The 26,790-nt window shown below is 36.8% G+C and overlaps 1 protein-coding gene across 1 annotated transcript in view; it reads left to right on the top strand.

Moving 5' to 3' along the window:
* Nucleotides 1-7,668, top strand: part of LOC142354099 (chymase-like) — a 54,162-nt gene extending 46,494 nt beyond the window's left edge. Inside the window, exons 5-6 of the mRNA XM_075406371.1 lie at nucleotides 3,205-3,295; nucleotides 7,483-7,668. Coding sequence (XP_075262486.1) covers nucleotides 3,205-3,295; nucleotides 7,483-7,668 — 277 coding nt within the window. The remainder of the gene's footprint in view (nucleotides 1-3,204; nucleotides 3,296-7,482) is intronic.
* Nucleotides 7,669-26,790: the final 19,122 nt, after the last annotated feature.

Below are 26,790 nucleotides of genomic sequence, written 5' to 3'. Positions count from 1 at the left end.
TGCTCATTCCTGAAGCTTCCGATTTATCTCTATTTGAAATAAAAAAGCGAGGTAAACAAATTATGCTCCTTCATGTAACAGTTCTCCCCTCTTCGATTTTTCATATGCCGAAATTGACAAAATTACAGTTTTTGAACAGCTATTTCATTTTATTCTTATGAGACTATTCGCATATAATTGTAATTTTGGATTAGTCTTAAAAAAATTAAAAGAGTTTGATATTTGCAAGAATTTAACAATATCGCAGTCAATAAACGCCCCTAATGAACGAGATTTCTTAGAGATGCAAATTGAACTTTTTCGAGATTTTGCAGTAGACGGAAATACAGAATGTTTACTCGCAGAGATTGAAAAGACTCTATTGTCTTTTATATAAAACTGGCATGGCTGACTCAAGTCGGCCCATTAGATGGCTGTACTCTGTGTATATCTCCTAATTTGACTCCGGTGTTATATACCATATTCAACGTAGTAATTAAAGCTTGTCTTTATTGTATAGTGAAGTCGTTTTTCAGAGAGAACTAGGCAAGTCTACTTCGCGCGCAGAAATAAGTAGCCCTACCTCTTTATTTCTTTATGACTGTAAAAGGGCCCAAATAGGGTCTGCCTTGACTGGTACGATCAGTGAGTTGAAAAACCGTAACCGTAAAAAGATCTCGCAAAAACGCGACTAAAATGTCTTACAGAGAAACTTAGACGTAGATTTTTTAAGTCTAGTAACTTTATATACTTAGTCTTAGTCACGGCAGACGTAACACGAATCAATCCTTCAAAAATAACAACCAAATTAAGAAAACCACTCCATCAGTGAAATCTCAAAATGAATTTCGGCGAAACACCATTCACATCAGACAATTCTCTGATATAGGAGAAATTTTTGCACTACAAAAAGAAAGTCGTTGCTTACTAGACGACATAACTCGATTTGAAGTACTAAAAGCCCGCAATTGGGATTAATAATATCTATTCTGAACGACAGTAGATTAATTCATTTTTATTAATCCTCAATCAGGATACTATCTTACACGTGTCCAATACAAATCTAATTATCTTACTCACTAATTATTTCTGTTCACTCTCAATACCTCTAAAACAACCAATGAATTACTATCGATTGTCAAGACTTATCAACGCCTAAATCAGGGATACAAAATTTTATAGTAACACATTATGACTGCTCTCCACAACATATCATATCACAAAGATACTATAAGCTAAATAAAGCTGACGAGTGTGAAATCAAGCCCGCAGATTTTTAAATTTTATCTGAAGAAGTCTCCCTTGTTTTCCAAATCAGAACAATTCAAATTCAAATATGCGCAATTGCCTTTCGTTCTCCTAAGGACTAAAAGTTTTCATCGCAACAAGCGAAATCAAACCACTGCATAACAACACAGTTTATATCACAGTGCACCAGGACATAATCTTCCACCAATCAATTAACAACCCCCTAGGCATCCACAGAGAACACGGCATCCATGTTCCGGAGCGGATTAGCCGCACAACAACCTTTTCCAAGCCCACGGTCAAGTCGACTTTGCTAAAAAGTATAAATTTGTCAGCTACAGGTACCTCTTGGCGGTGATCTATCACGCCAACAACTATCTCAACACAATATTCGCACATGGTGTCACTCTTTTCCTTGTGTGTCAAAATCATTACCCTTTTTATCTGAAGTTTGGGTTTTTACATCCAATGCATATGGATGTGAACAACCAATATCAACGGTTCAACATGACCAAGATGCTGCACACGAACCACAAATATCTTTTTGTTCAACATCACTCTAACAGCACAAATCTACTCTTGCATATCAGTTCAAGTCTACTGTACGTGAACACCAAGATAACTTCACCGTATTATATGAATTATATAAAATCTTCTACAGTGACTGGTTTGCTGACAAGTTTGCGAATAAACAGCCAACACTGGAAGAAAAGGAGATACTCAACCACCTCCTTGCCGCGCAACCACATTGAAACATTGACCTCTATACCAGATACTTTGCCGGTTGTCTGACCAGATATACTGAATTCCCCAAATTTTTCTGGGACCCTTAAAATCAGGCTCCGGAGTTCAAAATTGAGCATCGCTAGTGGTACCACAGTACCAAATCTCTGGGTCACTGTCGGGTCTTCGAGACCCATTGCTCTCAAAAACTGAAAAACGTTTTTGGCTGTTCCTTTTCATGTCTAAATTATTGTAAATTACTTAGCGTTCTTTTTTTAGACGACTCATTTCCTCAATTGATTAATTGGGATCAATTTTCTTTCTCTTTTTTTCTCTGGTCGGAACTAATCCCGAAGTTATAAAATTTATAAAGGTTTCAGGACCGAGCAGTTCACAATAACTGAAAGATTGATTCTAACCTGAATGTAAATTGGCGAATCCGATCGGAAGAAAAACGTACAAAAAAAGATGATCTGAAACCTATTGGTATCACCAACAGTTACTAGAAACTGCAATTGTCCAACCGGCTGGGAACAAATCCTTACTACAATGACAGTGAGAAACAGCTGGATGCTATATCCGGATCGACGTCACTGGCCAGAATACCCGGTAACTGTCACTCTTCAAGCGAATGGTTCTGCAACCGACAGAATGTGGATCACTTACGGATGACTCTAGTCGCGCACTTCAGTTGACAGGAACCCTCAATGACGACTCTAGGCGCGGACTCCACCACTTGACTATGACTAACAAATTCAACGTATTTCCGCTGCATTCTACGTTTGAATGGACACTTTCCACCCCGGATGTATGCAGCAGACAACAAAATAGAATGTTTACTCCCAGCCAATCAGAGACTCAGAAGACTGCAATCACTTTTAAATTGAGCTAGAACTGCTGATTCTCTTCAGTCTAATCGGTAGCAGCTGCTCTATATGTATATCTCTTTAATTACTCAACGTAATAATTAAAGCTTTTCTTTACTGTTTTGTAGAGTCGGCTAGTGAGAGAGCACTAGGTAAGTCTACTCTGTGCGCAGAAATAAGTAGCCCTAACTCTTTATTCATTAAAGGCTGTAAAAAATGCCCAAATATAGTCTGTCTGAATTGATGGAAAACTATATTATTCCGTTTAAATTGTATAGATTACTAATCCCAATTACGGAATTTATCTACAGGAAAAACACCGAAAAATCAGAAAAAGCTAGTTAAAAGCACAAGTTCGTGAGATGTTGTTTATTGTTTACGTTTGCAGGGATGAAATGTGTAGGACTCCATTGGCTACATGTGGAATGGGATTGATATCGAGACTGCCACATTTAAATATCTTACCAGGCCACCTTCAGGCATCACGAAATTGTCTCCTTGTCATAACTAGCATTTGCCGTTAGTACTGGACGCCCATCTTGGTGGGTGCACGGTAGTTGCAAAACACCAGACGCTTATTTTGCCTTAAACTTGCAAGAGTTGGACGCTTATCTTGCACAAATCTTACAAGATTGACGTTTATCTTGCAAAAATCTTACAAGATCGAAGCTTATCTTGCAAGAATCTTACAAGATAGACGCTTATCTTGCAAGAATCTTACAAGATCGACGCTTATCTTGCAAGAATATTACAAGATCGACGCTTATCTTGCAAGATTCTTACAAGATCGAGGCTTATCTTGCAAAATTCTTGCATATTCGACGGCTATCTTGCAAGAATCATACAAGATCGACGCTTATCTTGCAAGAAACCTAAAAGATCGACGCTTATCTTGCAAGAATCTTACAAGATCGAAGCTTATCTTGCAAGAATCTTACAAAGTCGACGCTTTTCTTGCAAGAATCTTATAAGATCGACGCTTATCTTGCAAGAATCGTACAAGATCGACGCTTATCTTGCAAAAAGCTTACAAGACTGACGCTTATCTTGCAAGAATCTCACAAGATCGACGCTTATCTTGCAAGATTATTACAAGATCGACGTTTATCTTGCAAGAACCCTACAAGATCGACGCTTATCTTGCAAGATTCTTGCATATTCGACGGCTATCTTGCCAGAAGCTTACAAGACCGACGCTTGTCTTGCAAGAATCTTACAAGATCGACGCTTATCGCGCAAAAATCTTACAAGATCGACGCTTATCTTGCAAGAATCTTACAAGATCGAAGCTTATCTTGCAAGAATCTTACAAAGTCGACGCTTTTCTTGCAAGAATCTTATAAGATCGACGCTTATCTTGCAAGAATCGTACAAGATCGACGCTTATCTTGCAAAAAGCTTACAAGACTGACGCTTATCTTGCAAGAATCTCACAAGATCGACGCTTATCTTGCAAGATTATTACAAGATCGACGTTTATCTTGCAAGAACCCTACAAGATCGACGCTTATCTTGCAAGATTCTTGCATATTCGACGGCTATCTTGCCAGAAGCTTACAAGACCGACGCTTGTCTTGCAAGAATCTTACAAGATCGACGCTTATCTTGCAAGAATATTTCAAGAGCGACGCTTATCTTGCAAGAATCTCACAAGATCGACGCTTATCGCGCAAAAATCTTACAAGACCGACGCTTATCTTGCAAGATTCTTTCATATTCGATAGCTATCTTGCAAGAATCTTACAAGATCGAAGCTTATCTTGCAAGAATCTTTCAAGGTCGGCGCTTATCTTGCAAGAATCTTATAAGATTAAAGCTTATCTTGCAAGAATCTCACAAGATCGGCGCTTATCTTGCAAGAATATTACAAGATCGACGCTTATCTTGCAAGAACCTTTCAAGATCGACGCTTATCTTGCAAGACTTTTGCATATTCGACGGCTATCTTGCAAGAATCTTACAAGATCGACGCTTATCTTGCAAGAATCTTACAAGATCGGTGCTTATCTTGCAAGAATCGTACAAGATTGAAGCTTATCTTGCAAGAATTGTACAAGATCGACGCTTATGTTGCAAGAAGCTTACAAGACCGACGCTTGTCTTGCAAGAATCTTACAATATAGACGCGTATCTTACAAAAATCATAAGAGATCGACGCTTATCTTGCAAGAATATTACAAGATCGACGCTTATCTTGCAAAAATCTCACAAGATACACGCTTATCTTGAAAGAATATTACAAGATCGACGCTTATCTTTCAAGAATCTAACAAGATCGACGCTTATCTTGCAAGATTCTTGCATATTCGACGGCTATCTTGCAAGAATCTTACAAGATCGACGCTTTTCTTGCAAGAATCTTACAAGATCGGCGCTTATCTGTCGAGAATCTTACAAGATCGAGGCTTTTCTTGCAAGAATCGTACAAGATCGACGCTCATTTTGCAAGTGCGACGCTTGTGTTGCAAGAATCTCACAAAATCGACGCTTATATTGCAAAAATCTGACAAGATCGACGCTTATCTTGCAAGAATCGTACAAGATCGACGCTTATTTTGCAAGTGCGACGCTTATCTTGCAAGAGTCTCACAAGATCGACACTTATCTTGCAAGAATATTAGAAGATCGACGCTTATCTTGCAAGTATCTTACAAGATCGACGCTTATCTTGCAAGATTCTTGCATATTCGACGGCTATCTTGCAAGAATTTTACAAGATTGACGCTTATCTTGCAAGAATCTTACAAGATCGGTGCTTATCTTGCAAGAATCGTACAAGATTGAAGCTTATCTTGCAAGAATATTACAAGATCGACGCTTATCTTGCAAGAATCTTACAAGATCGACGCGTATCTTGCAAGATTCTTGCATATTCGACGGCTATCTTGCAAGAATCTTACAAGATCGACGCTTATATTGCAAGAATCTTACAAGATCGACGCTTATCTTGCAGGAATCGTACAAGATCGACGCTTATTTTGCAAGTGCGACGCTTGTCTTGCAAGAATCTTACAAGATCGACGCTTATCTTGCAAGAATATTACAAGATCGACGCTTATCTTGCAAAAACCTCACAAGATCGACGCTTATCTTGCAAGAATATTAAAAGATCGACGCTTATCTTGCAAGAATCTTACAATATCGACGCTTATCTTGCAAGATTCTTGCATATTCGACGGCTATCTTGCAAGAATCTTACAAGATCGACGCTTATCTTGCAAGAATCTTACAAGATCGGCGCTTATCTTGCAAGAATCTTACAAGATTGAAGCTTATCTTGAAAGAATCCTACAAGATCGACGCTTATATTGCAAGAATCTTACAAGATTGAAGCTTATCTTGCAAGAATCGTACAAGATCGACGCTTATCTTGCAAGAAGCTTACAAGACCGACGCTTGTCTTGCAAGAATTTCAAAAGATCGACGCTTATCTTGCTAGACTCTTGCATATTCGACGGCTATCTTGCAAGAATCTTACAAGATCGACGCGTATCGTACAAGAATCTTACAAGATCGACGCTTATCTTGCAAGAATCTTACAAGATCGAAGCTTATCTTGTAAGAATCTTACAAAATCGACGCTTATATTGCAAGAATCTTACAAGATTGACGCTTTTCTTGCAAGAATCTTACAAGACCGACGCTTATCTTGCAAGAATCTTTCAAGATCGACGCTTATCTTGCGAGAATCTCACAAGATCGACGCTTATATTGCAAGAATCTTACAAGATTGAAGCTTATCTTGAAAGAATCCTACAAGATCGACGCTTATATTGCAAGAATCCTACAAGATCGACGCTTATCTTGTAAGAATCTTACAAGCTCGACGCTTATCTTGGAAGATTCTTACAAGATCGACGCTTATCTTGCAAGAATCTTACAAGGTCGACGCTTATCTTTGCAGGGAAGATTCTTGCATATTCGACGGCTATCTTGCAAGAATCTTGCCAGATCTTGCAAGATGGTGCCGAATTTTACAAATCTGAGTTTTATATTTAAATTACGACTATAGCATTTTCGGGTCTTTCCTCAAAATGAAAACTGGAATCAGTAGCCCTAAAATTACTATCTCCAAACTTGATCATTTTTTAGATATAATTGTTGTAGGATGAAGCTTTATAATTAATAAAGTTTATCGAAACAAATTTAGTTTTGATTAAAAACCGCTGAAATTAGCTATGGTAATGATCATTTGCCTTTTAGCAATACCTTGAAAAACTTAAAAGATTATGACGTAGCAAATTATAAACAGGAAACTAAGGAGATCTAATTTTTTTTCTAAACAGTTTTCCTACTTAAATTAAAGGTTCATATTTTTTAGTTTTTGAGGAAGGTATTTCAAATTGGAAAATAACTCGAAAAATAACAAAAAACGCAGGTTCTGTTCTTCAGAGAAAGAGATAGAAAAGAAACGGGAATCAGAACATAGAGAAAAAGCACACCTGACTCAATATGAGCAACATTATCAAATTATTTAAAAAAATTCGAAAATTCGAAAAAATTATTTTTTTCGAATGTCACCTTATTAAGGCGGAGTGGTCCACTGTTAACCGAAAAAACTTTGATTTGATGATTTGATATCTTCACGATGAGAACTTTCGGATGAATTCGTCTAAGGAGACGTCTAACTATGATAATCACATTTGGGACAATTTCGTGCAAAAAGGAAGTGACCTTTCGGCAAACGAAATTCGAAGCAGTGAGGGAAATGGAGATTGTGTACTGCAAGAACCACACAGTTTGCACAATTTCAGTTGCAAACAGGGGGAGCATTTGCAATATGGACGAGGGGGGACCTCTTTACAAACTCACAGCCGGTGGCTCCAGACAGGTTCCTGATTTAATTTCTTAATCCTAGATTTTAGAGCACCCCTGTGGATCCATACGCTGGCCGATAGATCTTGACAAGTTATGTAAGATTAGCGGTAACAAGCGTTGATAAGTGATAAAATTAACGGCAATTTTCATTCATAATTTTACGGTGAATGCATTGGAAATAGACACATCAGTTCAACGCATTCCTGCCAAAATTAAGTAGGAAAATTGCGGTGTATTTTCTAACTTGTCAACGCTATAACTACCGCTTATTTTGCAAAATTTTGCGTTTCTAAGCCTAGCTCTTACATAGTACTAGCTTTTATAACCGTAGATCCTACATAAATTTAACGCTTAAATTTTCTCCTCCCAACTACCCTCCCCCAGCTACTTCCACCCAGCAAATCTACCTACTAAGCACCCCCCCCCCCCAAGCTACCTACATACCCCGGGTCCCCGCCCAAACACAAAACACTTCCTATAGTGTTGTAAGGCGGGTACTTTCTTAATTTTTTTCTTAGAGCAAAATTTAAACGCTAATTCCATGCAATATCCATGCTGAGTTTAACGCTAAAAATGTATAATCGAAGCTCAAATTTTAGCGATGAATTTTTGTAAGGTAACCGCTAAATTCAACGCAAAATTATGTAAGATCAATGAATAGGAACGCAAAGTTATGTAAGATCTACGCTTAGGAACGGTAAAACTTTTTTCAACCCAGAAAAAGTCTTACCTAAATTCAAATCGCTCACATCCAATGCTACATGTTAAATTTTAGCGGTGACATTTCGGCACGGGTAATATGGAAACTCGTGAGACATTGTAGGTTTTTATATAATATATATAGTTATCCTTATGGTAAGAATTTCCACTCACTGACTTTTTGTTCCATTTAAAATAATACCAGCATTAATCAATGAAGTTGAACTAAATCGAACTATATTTTATATATATATATATATATATATATATATATTTATATATATATATATATATATATATATATATATATATATATATACATACACTCTAAAAAACGTGCAGGTAAATTTACCTGAAAATGCAGGTAAATTTACCTGAACTGTGCATGTATTTTGGCGTTCCTGAACAGTACCTGCACGGTAACTGCACGTACCTGCAAATGCAGGTAATTTTACCTGAAATGTGCATGTAGTCCCCCTGCACATTTTACCTGCAACTTACCTGAACGGTAAAAATTTTAGGTAATTTTACCTGCACGATTTACCTTAAATTTGCAGGTAATTTACCCTTACAGTGAGGGTAGTGTAAGGGTAAATTACCTGCAAATTCAAGGTAAATCGTGCAGGTAAAATTACCTAAAATTTTTGCTGTTCAGGTAAATTGCAGGTAAAATGTGCAGGGGGACTACATGCACATTTCAGGTAAAATTACCTGCATTTGCAGGTACGTGCAGTTACCGTGCAGGTACTGTGCAGGAACGCCAAAATACATGTACAGTTCAGGTAAATTTACCTGCATTTTTAGGTAAATTTACCTGCACGTTTTGTCGTGGGAGGAACAGGGTGTGAGCAGGGAAGGATGCAAAAATTGTCTCAGCTTTTGCATGGGCCTCTTGAGCTTCCCTGACAAACAGAGACGGTGCATTGATCTCCAGAAGGAGTTCACCAGACTCTATCAGCCAGGGAAAAAAACAGAGACCCGAAAACTGCTAAGACACGGGGCATCCAAAATGCTCAATAATAGGAATAAGTGGGAACAAGGCGCGGGGTTGGGCAAAAGGGTGAGTACACAAAAGGGTTTGGTAATGCGCAAGAAGAAAAGGGCAGATAAAGGGGAGGCACAAGGTGGGGTGGGAAACGCAGAGAAAAAAAAACGGAAAAGAGCAGAGCACAAAAATACCTGATAAAAACTCAAAAAAGTTAAAAAAAAAAGCACAAAAACAAAATCAAAAACGCAGAGGCGACAAAAAATGACGAAGACAAACCCAGCAAACAAAAACCAGCCAGAAAAGCAAAAGAGGGGAAAATATGGTAAAAAAAATTGAAATCGTGCGAGAGACAGAAAAGTTGTTGTAGTTTTAGCTTCGTGCAAAGTAGAAAAATGCAAGCCAAAATATTTACAAAAACAAGGACCAAATTAATCAAAAGAGAACCAATGCGTTCGTATGGAACAACAGAAAGAATTGGGGAGGATGAACAAACCACAGTAAGCGCTCAATAGATGTGAGAAAGACAAAACAAGCAAGCGGACCAACCAAAACGAGACAGATTTAAATTCAATAAGGACTAAAAAACCAATGATCGTCAATACTCTTCTATGGTACATCAAAAGAACTGAGGACAACGTAAATACCACTGTAAGCGCTCAGAAAAACATCATATTTTCTTCACAGCGCTTTTATGGATTTAAAAAAATTAGAAAAGAAGTAAAATTATGCGGGCTCAAAAAACGTCAACGTTTTCATCACAGCGCTTCTATGGACAAACAACAAAGGATGACAAAGAACAACAACAAATGAAAAACCTAATTATTTTAGGCTAAAAGACGAGACAAAATCGACAAATAAACAAGAACAAAAATGAGAAAAAGAAAAAGCTCATTAGGACACAAAAAATGTGAGAAAGACAAATCAAGCAAGCGGAACAACCATATCGAGACAGATATAAAATCAATGAGAGCTAAAAAACCCATGATCATCAATGCGCTTCTATGGGACAACAGAAAGAACTGACGACAATGAATAAACCACTGTAAGCGCTCAGAAAAACGCCTTATTTTCTTCACAGCGCTTTTTTTGATTAGAAAAAAAATTTAGAGAAGAAACACAACTGTGCGCGCTCAAAAAACCTCAATGTTTTTATCACAGCGTTTCTATGGACAAACAACAAGGGATGACAGGGAATACCAACAAAGAGAAACCTTACTATTTTAGGCTAAAAGACAAGACAAAATTGACAAACAACAATAAAAATGACTCGAGAAAAAGGCTCAAAAGGACACAATAGATGTAAGAAAGACAAATCAAGCAGGCCGAACAATCAAATCAAGACAGATTTAAATTCAATAAGGACTAAAAAACCAATGATCGTCAATACTCTTCTATGGTACATCAAAAAGAACTGAGGACAACGAACATACCACTGTAAGCGCTCAGAAAAACATCATATTTTCTTCACAGCGCTTCTATGGATTAGAAAAAAAATTAGAAAAGAAGTATAACTGTGCGCGCTCAAAAAACGTCAACGTTTCCATCACAGCGCTTCTATGGACAAACAACAAAGAATGACAAAGAACAACAACAAACGAAAAACCTAACAATTTTAGGCTAAAAGACGAGACAAAATCGACAAATAAACAAGAATAAAAACGAGAAAAAGAAAAAGCTCATTAGGACACAAAAAATGTGAGAAAGACAAATCAAGCAAGCGGAACAACCATATCGAGACAGATATAAAATCAATGAGAGCTAAAAAACCCATGATCATCAATGCGCTTCTATGGGACAACAGAAAGAACTGACGACAATGAATAAACCACTGTAAGCGCTCAGAAAAATGCCATATTTTCTTCACAGCGCTTTTTTGGATTAGAAAAAAAATTTAGAGAAGAAACACAACTATGCACGCTCAAAAAACCTCAATGTTTTTATCACAGCGCTTCTATGTACAAACAACAAGGGATGACAAGGAATAACAACAAAGAGAAACCTTATTATTTTAGGCTGAAAGACAAGACAAAATTGACAAACAACAATAAAAATGACTTGAGAAAAAAGCTCATAAGGACACAATAGATGTGAGAAAGACAAGTCAAGCAGGCCGAACAATCAAATCGAGACAGATTTAAATTCAATAAGGACTAAAAAAACAAATAATCGTCAATACTCTTCTATGGTACATCAAAAAGAACTGAGGACAACGAACATACCACTGTAAGCGCTCAGAAAAACATCAAATTTTCATCACAGCGCGTCTATGGATTAGAGAAAAAGTTTAGAAAAGAAGTATAACTGTGCGCGCTCAAAAAACCTCAATGTTTTTATCACAGCGCTTCTATGGACAAACAACAAAGGATGACAAGGAATAACAACAAAGAGAAACCTTACTATTTTAGGCTAAAAGACAAGACAAAATTGACAAACGACAATAAAAATGACCTGAGAAAAAGGCTCATAGGGACACAAAAGATATGAGAAAGACAAATCAAGCGAGCCGAACAATCAAATCGAGACAGATGTAAAATCAATAAGGCCTAAAAAACCAATGATCATCAATGCGCTTCTATGCAACAACAGCGACAACTGAGGACAACAAACATACCACTGTAAGCGCTCGGAAAAACATCATATTTTCTTCACAGCGCTTCTATGGATTAGAAAAAAAATTAGAAAAGAAGTATAATTGTGCGCGCTCAAAAAACGTCAACGTTTTCATCACAGCGCTTCTATGGACAAACAACAAAGGATGACAAAGCACAACAACAAAAAAACCTAACTATTTTAGGCTAAAAGACGAGATAAAATCGACAAATAAACAAGAATAAAAACGAGAAAAAGAAAAAGCTCATTAGGACACAAAAAATGTGAGAAAGACAAATCAAGCAAGCGGAACAACCATATCGAGACAGATATAAAATCAATGAGAGCTAAAAAACCCATGATCATCAATGCGCTTCTATGGGACAACAGAAAGAACTGACGACAATGAATAAACCACTGTAAGCGCTCAGAAAAATGCCATATTTTCTTCACAGCGCTTTTTTGGATTAGAAAAAAAATTTAGAGAAGAAACACAACTATGCACGCTCAAAAAACCTCAATGTTTTTATCACAGCGCTTCTATGTACAAACAACAAGGGATGACAAGGAATAACAACAAAGAGAAACCTTATTATTTTAGGCTGAAAGACAAGACAAAATTGACAAACAACAATAAAAATGACTTGAGAAAAAAGCTCATAAGGACACAATAGATGTGAGAAAGACAAGTCAAGCAGGCCGAACAATCAAATCGAGACAGATTTAAATTCAATAAGGACTAAAAAAACAAATAATCGTCAATACTCTTCTATGGTACATCAAAAAGAACTGAGGACAACGAACATACCACTGTAAGCGCTCAGAAAAACATCAAATTTTCATCACAGCGCGTCTATGGATTAGAGAAAAAGTTTAGAAAAGAAGTATAACTGTGCGCGCTCAAAAAACCTCAATGTTTTTATCACAGCGCTTCTATGGACAAACAACAAAGGATGACAAAGAACAACAACAAATGAAAAACCTAACTAATTTAGTCTAAAAGACGAGACAACATTGACAAATAAACAAGAATAAAAAGAGACCAAAAGCTCATTAGGACACAATAAATGTGAGAAAGACAAATCAAGCAAGCGGAACAACCATATCGAGACGGATATAAAATCAATGCGGGCTAAAAATCCATGATCATCAATGCGCTTCTTTGGGACAACAGAAAGAACTGACGACAATGAACAAACCACTGTAAGCGCTCAGAAAAACGCAATATTTTCTTCACAGCGCTTTTTTGGATTAGAAAAAAAATTTAGAGAAGAAACACAACTGTGCGCGCTCAAAAAACCTCAATGTTTTTGATCACAGCGCTTCTATGGACAAAGAACAAATGACGACAACAAAGAGAAACGTTACTATTTTAGGCTAAAATACAAGACAAAATTGACAAACAACAATAAAAATGACAACTCAAGCGAGCCGCACAATCAAATCGAGACAGATGTAAAATCAATAAGGCCTAAAAAAACCAATGATCATCAATGCGCTTCTATGCAACAACAGCGACAACTGAGGACAAAGAACAAAACACTGTAAGCGCTCAGAAAAACGACATGTTTTCTTCACAGCGCTTCTTTGGGTTAGAAAAAGAATTTAGAGAAGAAACTCAACTGTGCGCGCTCAAAAACCTTAATGTTTTCATCACAGCGCTTCTATGAAAATACAACAAAGGATGACAAAGAATAACAACAAAGGAGAACCTAACTATTTTAGGCTAAAAGATAAGCAAAAAATCGACAAACAAACAACAAAAAAAATGACCAGAAACGACTCATTAGGACACAAAAGATGTGAGTAACACAAATCAAGCAAGCCGAACAATCAAATTGAGACAGATTTAAATTCAATAAGAGCTATGAAAAACCAATGATCACCAATGCGCTCCTATGGAACAACAGAAAGAACTGAGGACAATGAACAAACCACTGTAAGCGCTACAAAAAACTCATTTTCATTGCAGCACTTCCAAAGAACATTGAAAAAGAGATAATAACAACAAAAACAAGAAAATAGTGCCTTGAATTCAATCAACGTATTTTATTTGAGGATTTGAGCAAACCAGAACACATTCTAATGTCTGAGAGCTCGTACCTCGTCTCACCCCTAATCTGACAGGAACAAGTAGGAAATAGAAGTAAATTAAATGATAAATCAAGTTTGAATGAGAAAGTGGTCCCAGCTTTTGAAGCAAATAAAATCATCAAAATGAAGTAATATGAACAAATAAAATGTTTTTAGAAGAGCAAATTGTCAAATTGTTGTAGGAACTAACATTCAGCCGAAAGTGGTTAAGCCCAAAATGAAATCCCAATTCGCAATAAAACGGTATGCTGTAGAGCAAAACACCGTTTGACATGAATTTTCGAACTATGAAACAAAATAATGGCTTAAGGAACTAAAATTCCTACAACTAATTGACACACAAATGTTACTATAATCAAATAGAGTTCATTTTGATAACGAATGTTTTATATATAGCACATCTATTGAACAAAGCAAACAGAAGAATGAAAATGAAGTGAAATGAATGTGAGTAATAAATCCGGTATTTTTAGAGGAACAAAGCGGCTCATGGAGAAGACAATGCTAATAAAGATAGAGCATAGTTAATTTGGTTGCAGGAATAAAGGAACTTAACCAATAACGGGTATGCTGAAAAGCAAAACACCCATTGACAACAAACAGTATGCTGTAGAGCAAAACACTGTTTGCAATGATTAATCTAATTAAAAGACCAAGCTGTGCAGCAAAACGGCCCGGATATCAATATTCCTGCAACTCAAAAAACCCAGGGGTGACCAACATTAATTAAAAATACTTGATAAATGTTCACCAATAAATGTAGCAAGGAACCAAAGAATAAACTCGACACTTAATCGTTAAATATTTTCCAATACGTTAGGGTTCTTTATGAGAAAAGCACTGGACAGGTAGTAAAAGTAGTAAAGCGAGTTAAGTTAAATGACAATCAAAGCAATTACTTAGTAATTTGAAAGGAGGAAAGCAGTATGTAGATGACAAAAATGCACATGACGCTTATTTTAAAATGGTGAGCTGCGGATGGATAGCAAGTAACACAAAGATAATGCAATTTGGTAAGTACGCAAAGATGAAGTGATCTGTGACCTGTTGACTAAATTAGACAAAAAGAAAATCCACTTTGCAGTGAAAAATTTAAATGCAATCAAGCAACTAAAAATAGTTAATTTTTTTTCAGAAAGACCTTACTTGCTTTGATTTATCAATCAAAGCAAGGGAGAGTAATTATGAAAAAATATAAAAGCGAATCAGAACTACTTCTAGAATGTAAACAAGAATATAAAAGAATGTAAACAAAGAATGTAAACGAAGATTAGGGGTGAGACAGTTTAAAACAAACGTGAGAGAACAGACTATAAACATCTGTTATTGAAGCAAACTATGAGATGAGCAGACAACTGTTTCTATAATAGATAAAAAGATGCAATTATTATTGTTTGTTAAGCGACAGCACAAAAGTAAATGATTGGAGAGAATATTAAAAGCTGAAGATTTGTTAAGAAGCTTTGTTAAAGTAAAAGCATAAGAAATCAAGCGTTAAATTTAGAGAAACAGTATTATTGTTAGCAGTATATAAAATGAACAACGCACAAATAAAGTGAACACAACGCAACACCATGATCAACATCAATTAAAGACATGAAAAACTAAATGTCTAAGCTAAGAAGCGAAATAGAGTTAAGCTAAATTAAAGTGAACAAGATTTTTTTGTGTTTTTTTTAATTTTCTAAAGCAAATTATTAATTTCTAATTAGTTAAACAGAACGTAACGTGAAGATAAGACATGTCATAAACGCTGTTTGAGCTAAAAGGCATAAGCTTGAATAAAATCAAGATTTTTTTGTGCTTTTTTATTTTCTAAATTATTGAAAATTTTGAAATTATTAATTCATAATCAGAGAACACACTATAAACATCTGTTATTGAAGCACATTATGACAAAAGCACACATTTGTTTCTAAAGCAGATGAGCAAGTCCGATTACTAAGAGTTGTTTAGCAATAGCACAAGAGCAAATCAATGAGGACATGCATAAGCTAAATTAAATACAAGATTTTTTTTGATTTTTTCAGAACTTTTCTAAAAAGATAAAATCTGATTAATAAGAGTTGTTTAACAACAGCACAAAAGCTATTGATCGGATAGAATAATAGTGGAAGACTAGTTGAGAAGATCCGTTTAAATTAAATAAAAGCATACTAATTCAAGCGCTAAATTTATTGAAGAAACAATATGAGAAGTTTTTCGGATGTTTTCTTTTGACGTAACAATTTAGAAGTTAAAAAAATGGATCATTAGGATTACTGTTGTAGTCAATAACACATGCCTTGCGAATGATGTGATCACAACACTTACACAGCACTTTAGCGAACAGACCAAGATATTTTTTATCAAAATGATAGATTGCAGAGTCTCTCCTAAAGTGACACCTCGAGACCCAGGATGAAGTCGAATGATATTCATTCGGAAAATTAGATCTCAGCATATCATTAAACTTGACTAATTTAGCACCATTATCCTTTTTCAAATGGTCACCCCTGGGGAACAACTGCAAAAAGAACACAACTTGCTGTGGTCTTTTAGCGGGCAAATGCGATAGGAAGTTTTTTAAGTTTTTTATCATGTCATCTTCTCTAAAGTGAGATATCTTAGCACCTCCTTTTACATGAAGCTCAAAAAGATGCGCGTACGGTTTCAAAATTTCATAATGACTGCAGCTTTTGAAACAATCGCGCATATTTGAGTCACCAATGAAACAAATTTTCTGGGTTAGCTCCATTCCATTGTTAATTTGTTGCGCAAGACGTATACTGTAGTCTAAAGTCGTTTCGTCTGTTCTCATGATACCACATCTGAAGTCCGGGTCCATTCCTCAAAACAAACAAAAAATCATTAAAAAGTATTAAAAAAGCAAGAGCTGAGAAATTTCGAAATCCATCCCAAAAATGTCAAAAAAAACATGCGCATAAAAAAACAAAAGAACGAAAATTTTTTTTTTGAAAAGAGCGAAAAATAACAAAAAAGTCCGACCTTAAAAAACATAGCACGTATTTAACGTTTTACTCAGACACCATTGAGTCAAACATTTCTGCAAAGTTATTGAAACGCAGTTTATGCCGCAAACAAATATGCAAAAAAAGAACAACCAGGGACAAAACAAGAGTGTCGAGAAAGTGGATGAAAGTCAAAGAGTTCGCGGTAAGGAACAATGGTTTTACCTGACAAATTTTGTTTGCTAATAGTATAGGATCTTGAAATTGATTCAAAATTTTTGACAACAATCCGCTCACATATGAAATAAACTTGACTTCGATTGACAACAATAAAAATGACCGACTCGAATATAGGCATGCTATCAGATGATACAGAACTTATTAGGACATCATTCGTACTATACCTTGTCCCCCCTATCACATCGTGTTTCGAAACTAACGCTTCGTCGCAACCAAAAAAATTTTTGTAATCAAAATCAGAGTCAAAAACAGTTGAAAGATGTTTTACTGAAGAGCCTGGAAAATCATGTTTTTTGAAAGGTGGTGAATGACGCCAATCATTAAACTGGCAAATTTGATGTCGCAAACTTAAACTCTTACATATATTTTTAAAATTACATATATTATGGGTCAATCTTTTAAAGAATTGATGTTTTCTCTCATAACGAAGCCCACTCTGATAAACAAAACGACCGGAAGCGCGTAAAACATTTGGGTAGTGTATGAGGCGATGTTGTTTGAAGACTACACTTGAATCAGGAAATAGCTCCACGAACAACGATAAGTGTTCATCTAAAACAGAAGGGTGTTCGTAAGGTGAGCAGTGTAAAAAAAAATCAGGGAAATGAAAAACACCAACGGATAAGAACAGCAAGAATGCTGTAGTCTGCTTCGCTGAAAGATGGGCTCAGAAGGTACGCAACCAAGTCCAAGTATTCAAGCAAAAAAATCCAGATGTCATTCCCACATGGAACGAGGTCCTGGACAAGCAACGGCAAGAAGCGGTAAAGTGTAAACATCTGGTCGTATTTTTCTTTCAGAGTCTTTGCTGTTTTCTCTTTGATTCTAAAAAAATATCAAAAAATCTCAGAAAAAAATTACCTAACATTTATTAAAAGAAAACAATTAACCTCTGGTTTACCGTCCACGTCGCGGCCATAGTCGAAATTGTTTAATCGTTCATTTAATTCCTCTAATGTGAAGAAACTGGAAACAAAAATTAGGTTGTGTAAAACCATTTTAACAGTGTGCATTAGGCCACCCTGGAAAATATCATGGTGCAAATCGGCCGTAAAATTTTTATAGGGGTCAAAAAAACTTGTTTCTAGACTGCATAAATTTTTTTACCCCCGAACCTTTTACAGCAACATCATTTCGGCATGACTCAGGTGTTCTAAGTTTTGCAACATTCTCTTCGAAAACCGAGGCAAAATCAGACTGCGGCGTAGTACACTTTTCGCAACACGAACCCTTAGAAAAGCTTTCGACAAATCCAAAAACAGCATGATAGGCAAGATTATCGGCAACAAAGTTCATGTTTTTCCCCATAAGCTTCAGTTCATGTCCAGCGTTTGTAGTTACGTTAATACCTGTCTCCAACTTTCTCAGGTCATTCCTTATTTTACTAAGCACGTTTTTAAAACCGAAAGATTTTACGTCAAGGTAGAGTACCAAAGCAACTACAAAAGTGAATTTCATATCAGACAAGATCCATGGTGGTAAATTTTTTCAAATTCCAGTAAAAGCAACCAATTTTATGAATAGTAGTTCTCGATCCAATGGGGTTCACGGGCTCAATTTCATCAAAGTAAAGCTGCAAAGATATACGGAAAACTGTTTCACCATCGTTACCGCGGGCAAACGTATCAACATCTGCTATTGCTGTGCTTTTTGTTTCCAGTTTACCTTTTGTTTGCATACCATCAAAAAGGGTGCCAGACTTACTGAGAGTGTGGAGAAACTGGTCGTAAGCTAAATAAACGTTGAAAATTTCATCGTGAACTAGCACGACATTTTTTAACACCTCTGTTTTTGAAATAAACTGACCGCAACGTTCAACTTCTTTATAGCGAGGAACACCATTAACATTCTTAATTTCGAACTGTGTGCCAAAAAAAAGATCCTCAGGACTAACAAAACATGACTCCTTCGTAAGAACACGAAGCAATGGATATTGACTTTTCGGCGATTCTTCAACAGAACAAGACTCAAGCAATTTTTTAAAAGTTTCGTTTTCTGAAACCTCTGGAATTTCAGTTTGTATTTTTAAGAGCGATAACTTAACAGTCTCAATAAGATCATTAGTGATATTTTCAGCAGCAGATGCAAAAGCGAAGCATTGGTTCCATGTTGACGCCGAATTTTTTAATCTATGCAAAAGAATATCTGTAGACGAAGACTTGAAATTTAACCTTTTGAGCCTAGAGTCGAAGTCATTGACACCTAAACTAGTAATTTTTTCGTTCGGATCATCCTCTTCTAATTCATGGTCTAACATTTGTCCACCTAACACTTCCTGATCCTTTTCACTTGCGACAGGTTGTGCGCTCTTATGATTATCTCTTACAAGTCTGCGGAGTCGAAATAAGCTACTGAACTCTCTCGAACAAAAACAGCAAAAAGAGCAGAGGAAGATCCATGGGCATTACTCATATGAAAATGATAATTTAGAAGCGTTAAACCATCATATTTACATGCAGGTTGCTTACAAGTAAAAATTTCCAATTGCTGAAGCGAATAAAAAAACCTATCACGCGGCCAGTTGTATATAGTCACCGGTTTAGAAAGGTTCTCAGTTGGTAACAACATTGGCAGCGACTGAGAACAAAAAGGAAAGTCCGGAACAGTCGTGTCATCAGAAACAGGAGTGTTGACAATAGATTTTACAGCAACTTTTGCTGCTTTTTTAATTGAAAACGTAGATTTACATCTCACAGGCTCCCCAACAGGATCTAAATTAAAACCGTCTGTTGAACCAACAGCTGAGTCTTCTGAAACTTCTAAAGCCAATTTGCTGCGTCTCTCTACGGAGAGTTGATAGATGTGTTCGCGCATGTGAGATGCAAACCTTGTGAAACTTGCAAAGTCTCGAGCGCAAAGCGGACAAATAAGCACCGCTTCTAGTTTATGATTCTTAGTTAAGTGGGGGATGAACGAATTTGAATCTAACAGAACAGAGCCTGTCTGACAAAACTCGCAAAATACTTCAAATAGTTTATTGTCACATGAAAAAGGGATCTCTTTTTGAGTTTTGATGCGCTGCGACGACCTAGCCTTGCCTACTAAATTATCCATATTTTCACTGTTATCAGCTTCCGTTTCTGCAGGAAAACCTGAAACATGGGAAACGTGGGTCTCATTTGTAATAGCGTTTGACATGCTATTATTTTCAACCAAGACATTATCAACAATTTCTGATCCATTGACCTCCTCGGTATTATAAAACTCAGCATTTCTTGATGCATTGAACTGAACATTTTCATACACTTGATTTTCAGCGTCATCCAAAACACTCGAAACATTTACTTTTGATAATCCACTTCGTGTTTTGCTACTGCATAAAATTGCATGGTCTATATTAACCTGTCTGGATACATGATGACTTACATGAGGGCATAAGCAGTACTGATTATTCTCACCAAAAAAACCTTTTCTATAAAAAGTTGTTAATTCTTCTCCCGTCTCAATAGGACTGCATACTGATAGAAAAACCACACCTTTTTTTCCTTTAATCTGTTTGTATTTGCAGTTTGACCTGCAGGAATGATTCACGAAAGATAGTGGACCTTGAAGTGAATAAGAAACTTTATTAATGTTGACTACTGAGAAGTTCAATTTGAAATCTATGTTTTCAGGACAGGATGCCAGAACACCATGCAATCCAGGAATAATCTCTCCAACTTGGAAATTTTTTTTTGCCACAACTTTATAACCACAATATCCACGACTTGAGTCTTCACTAAATCTAAGATCTTTTTCATACGAAACAAAATTAAGAGAAACCTGATACAGTTCATCCATATACTTATGCAAAGCTGATTTTGACGAGCAACGAATTCTTTCATCATTCCCTATTGCTCTGTGACTTCTGGCCCCATCACTGTCCACATACTTTTCCAACAAAAGCCAGTCAGTACTCGCAACTTCGTAGTACTCTTGAACCATGTGCTCAATTTCTGACAAATTCGCCATTTCAGATCTGAAGAAGAGGTTCATGAAGACCCTGTGAGTTGAAGTTAAAGCTATAAAAATTGACCTCTTCTTCAAGTACTAAATTTTGTGTTAATTCTAAACAAAAATAAAAAACCAGAACATTACAACACTCAATGGAAGCAGTTTTAGTAGCAACAGTAGATGCATTCAATACAACCCAATCCAACATTTTTAAGTTAGCGGTAGGCTATCAATTAGTTTTCTTTGTCAACTTCAACGTTATTCAATTGACGTACAAATGCGTCAACTTGAGTTGGTACGGTTCCGCCCATAATTTTGAAGAGAACCATTTGAATATAGGACCAAACAATGCTCGTTGCTTCAGGGTATTTTAAGTTCAGCACATAGAACAGTCGGAGGGCGATGTCAACAGCTCCAAAGACATTTGAGACCATAAGCACAGATTTTGGTCCAACGACAAACACCTGAACACAATTTTCTTTTGAAAAGAGAAAAAACGATGAACCTTTATTTTAAATATACCTGCGAATTGGAGCAGAGTATTGTGCACACTTTATGCTGACGCAATTCAGCATCAAGATTACCGATGTCCTAAATATTGAACCCAAGCATTAAAATTAGAAGCCAAAACACTTGCAAAAAAAAACTAACCGATATTTCCACAATGAACGCATTACGAGCGTTTGTTATGAGCCCCGCAACCGTGAACCGCTTCTCTTTACCAACCGATTGTTTAACCGGAAGAAGTAACGGCAGAGCGCGGAGCGCAAACACGGGATCGCTCACTAAACAACGTGATAATTGAACGTTAGAAGCCTACAGCAAATTAAATTGACATATATTAAATATTACAGACATATATTAAATATTACGGTTCTGAGCTTTTAGAGAAGTCAGCTTGTCCATGCTTTCCCTTGGCGGCGCCTTCTCTGCGAGAAGAATCAATTGTGGCACCACCGGTTGGAAAACATGAGAAAATGTTTTCTCGCTGAAAGAGGGCACCCATAACCGGAACTCAGATTTCACCTAAATCCATTTTACAATTTAGAACTTAATTTATTGTAGGAGAGGCGATCCACCAAAAAACAAACTTACTTCCTCAAAGCACCGAAGGTCAAGTCCGATTGTAAACAAATAAAGGTCGTAATCAATCACGCCCCGTGTCTGCAACAAAGACTTTCTGTCCGCAAACGTCTCCTCACGCTTTAGTGGATAGTCGATGCCCTCTCCTGAGAAAACTTCATTAATTTACCCAATTCTATGGGCTCCTGATTTACCTCAGCGGATTTTCTGATTCGTTTTGGCGGGGGTGTTCCTACGAGCAAAGCAAAAAAATAGACTACTCGACCATTCTGATTATTTTAAAAAAATAAGAAAAACAGGAACCTCCATTCTTCAGAAATAATTTTTTGCCCTTCGCTCTAAGGGTTTTTAGGTGCTCTTCAAGCGCCCCCGATTGCGGATGGACACGATGGACACAATTTTCGTACGTCGCATAGTACGGTTTGAAGAACACGGACTAAACACAAATACTATTTGAAGAAAATAACCAAAAACAAGATACAATACTAAACGCAAACTAACAGCAGAATTGGAGGAATCAATTGACTTCAACTCAGGATACGTTTCGATGGCAAGGTTGGCGTATTTGATTTTTGTTTTGTTGCACGGGGTTAGTGCTTGATCTGTAGGCTGCCTTTAAAATCATTCCAATTTTCAGTTTTAGATCTTAAGTCTTCTTTTCGATTCAAGTTATTACTTTTAGATTGAGGATATCAAAAAAAAGAAAAGAACGACAGCTACCTTTACCATTTCTGCAACCAGCACGCGATTAAATTCACGGAGACCAGCAGCTGATTTGAGATCCAGAGTCTCAGTCAACCTCTTGAGTTCGCTAGCCGTCAGCATAGAAAGATTTTCATTGCTAGCTGTAGATGGCGTCTCTACATGCAATGGACTTGGAGTCTCCGCGTTTACAACTAGCGTTCGTGGCGTGTCTCCTCTTTGCTTTATCAGATCTTTGATCTCGATAATGGCTTGATGGGGGAAACCCATACCAGTCAGATCCTCCTTGCTGAGCATTTGAAACGATCGAATCGTTAAACATGACTCCTTTACCAATTCAACCAGCTTGCTCTTTTGCGCCTGTTCTAGGTCCATACAATCAAGAATATCGAAAAGTGCCATTTCTGAAAATTTTGATTTGGTGTAGGGGCAACAAGGAGAAAGATAAGCCAAACACATTGCAGAGGACTGCATTTAAACCAAAACTTTAACTTTGAAGACCCTAACCTCATTTTGAAAGACGGAACGACATGCATTGGAGCAAAACAGTTAAGTTGCGAGTTGGAAAGATTGACATGCTGTAGAGCAAAACGCCAATCACCCTTAGAAAAAAAACTGACATGCTGTGGAGTAAAACGCCAGTTTTGTTAATCTTGATAGAGCGAGAAAACTTATCCTGAATGATCGTTACCGTTCTCCTAAAAACTTGATCGAAACTAGCATAATGTCTAGCAAAACGCCGTTTCACTTTCAAATACTATTACAAAAAATTAAAGTGGAAGAAAATTTAATTTGAAAAGTTGCAAATTGGAAAGATGGGCATGCTGTAGAGCAAAACGCCAATCACCCTTAGAAAACAAAAACTGACATGCTGTAGAGCAAAACGCCAGTTTTGTTAATCTTGATAGAGCGAGGAAACTTATCCTGAATGATCGTTACCGTTCTCCTAAAAATTTGATGGAAACGAGCATGCTGTAGAGCAAGACGCCGTTTCACTTTCAAATACTATTACAAAAAATTAAAGTGGAAGAAAATTTAATTTGAAAAGCTGCAAGTTGGAAAGATTGACATGCTGTAGAGCAAAACGCCAATCACCCTTAGAAAACAAAAACTGACATGATGTAGAGCAAAACGCCAGTTTTGTTAATCTTCATGGAGCGAGGAAACTTATCCTGAATGATCGTTACCGTTCTCCTAAAAACCTGACCGAAACTAGCATGCTGTCGAGCAAAACGCCGTTTCATTTCAAAACACTATTACAAAAAAATTGGGTCGAAAAAAAATAGGTTGAAGAGTTTCATGTTGCAAAGATTGACATGCTGTAGAACAAAACGCCAATCACCCTTAGAAAACAAAAAACTGACATGCTGTAGAGCAAAACGCCAGTTTTTTTAATCTTCATAGAGCGAGGAAACTTATCCTGAATGATCGTTACCGTTCTCCTAAAAACCTGACCGAAACTAGCATGCTGTCGAGCAAAACGCCATTTCATTTCAAAACACTATTACAAAAAAATTGGGTCGAAAAAAATTAGGTTGAAAAGTTTCATGTTGCAAAGATTGACATACTGTAGAACAAAACGCCAATCACCCTTAGTAAACAAAAAACTGACATGCTGTAGAGCAAGACGCCAGTTTCGTTAATCTTCATAGAGCGAGGAAACTTATCCTGAATGATCGTTACCGTTCTCCTAAAAACTTGATGGAAACGAGCATGCTGTAGAGCAAAATGCCGTTTCACGAGGAACAAGGAAGCACTAACATGCCGTAAATAATTGTAAACCAATTCTTAAGCCTATTTAAACTTGACATTCTCAACCTCTGCTAGCAGAAAACTAAACAAGAGAAGACTACGTATTTTTACGAAACAATGATTGAGTACATCTAGGAACCGTTGCACAAAAATACGGAAATCTTTAGATCTGAAACATTATTGCAATCAAAGACCTACAGAACACAAACTATTACGAAGGATTGCACCATCTGAACTCCCGACAACGAAAGCAGCGATATCACGTAATTTGGCAACATTCTTCGCATGCAAAACCAAAATTTATTAATTGAACATCCCTCAAGCAATTGATACAAGGCACTGACGTTTTTGCTAGCTTTGACTTCTTTATGAAGAGACCAACGTTAGGAAACTTCTTAATAAATGAGAGACACCACTCGTAACCGGCAAGTTTTTGCATTTTCCACGATGCTGGAATCTGAACCCTCATGTTTTTAGAAAACAAAAACACGTGTTTTCTGAGTTGCTTAACCGTCAAGTACGTGAAAGAGAGCGCTTTGAATATTGTTTTCTGCTAATATTCGCTGAATAGAGCAGGCCTCCCGGTTTTGGAACAAGATTCATTGAGCACAAAACGTCTCAGAGTAGAGTACGGGACACCAGTTCTCCTCGATGCTTCTCGAATTGATGAGCCCCTTTCAACCTTTTGCTTTGCAACATTTTTGAGATAACCCATAGACGTGTTTGCAAATCTCTTCCGGACATAAGATCGAGGCATCTAGAAACAAAAGTAAATACTGTCTTTTGAATCCCGGCATCTGTTTTGAAAAAATCAATTGCAAACAATTTATAGGTCAATTGCAACCAATTTTTTTGCTTCTTTAACCTTTTATTGCGTTTGCACGAACAAATCATTACTATAAATCAGAAAAAGGTCTTCTGTCTCGAATTAAACGAAACAAATTTCGGTTATAGGGAAATTGCTTATCATCTTTCCGACCGATCCATTGCATATTTCGTCTCATTTCAATCAAAAGGTTTTGATGTTTGCTTAGATGGACGCCATTTGACATCTTTCAAACGTATTCATCACCCTTTTTTTGATCAAATATTGTTCAAAAGGCAGCTACAGTCTGCTATATGGGGGTTTGCGGCGCATCGAGGCCAGAAAAATTAGGAAGATAGAAGAATTTTGATGAAAAAAACAGCGAACTACAGAAAAATGGCAACCTCATTCAGACGAAAAAAGCACCAAGATGAAAGGGCTTCTGAGGCCTCAGATTTTTTATGCACCCGTTTCTAAATGTGTACAAAGCATTTGGAAACAGTATCGACCCTTAGAAACAATTCTATGTTTCTCCAGATGGTCGTGAAAAAGGACACCAACAGCCTCTCAGAAACAGAAGCAAATTGGACACAAAATTCTATTTTTTTTCCAACCCATTTCCAGTTCAAGAGTTTTCAAGCGTTTTTTCACATTCAATCGCATTTGCATGACCAAGCCATTACTGTGAATCATGGAAAAATGTGTTTTGTCTTGGAATACCGACTACTATAAAGTTTGGAACAAATTACAGTTATAGGAAATTTGCTTAGATGGACGCCATTTGACATCTTTCAAACGTATTCATCAACCTTTTTTGATCAAGTATTGTTCAAGAGGCATCTACAGCCTGCTAAATGGGGGTTTACGGCGCTATGAGGCCAGAAAAATTACATAGTTAGAAGAATTTTGATGAAATAAATAGCGAACTTCAGAAAAATGGCAACCTCATTCAGACGGAAAAAAGCACCAAGATGAAAGGGCTTCTCAGGCCTCAAATTTTGTATGCACCCGTTTCAAAATGTGTACAAAGCATTTGGAAACATAATCGACCATTAGAAACCATTTTAATTTTCTCCAGATCGTCGGGAAAAAGGACACCAACAGCTTCTCAGAAACAGAAGCAAATTGGACTCAAAATTCTATATTTTCTTCGAACCAACTTCCAGTATAAGAGATTTCAAGCATTTGTCACATTCAATTGCGTTTGCATGACCAAACCATTACTATGAATCATGGAAAAATGTGTTTTGTCTTGGAATACCGACTACTATAAAGTTTGGAACAAATTTCAGTTATAGGAAATTTGCTTAGATGGACGCC

The sequence above is a fragment of the Convolutriloba macropyga genome, chromosome 15, assembly GCF_964194025.1.
Source record: "Convolutriloba macropyga chromosome 15, txConMacr16.3, whole genome shotgun sequence".
Lineage (NCBI taxonomy): Eukaryota > Metazoa > Xenacoelomorpha > Acoela > Convolutidae > Convolutriloba > Convolutriloba macropyga.
The sequence above is the reverse complement of the archived record's forward strand: the minus strand, read 5'-3'. Positions and strand labels throughout refer to the sequence as shown.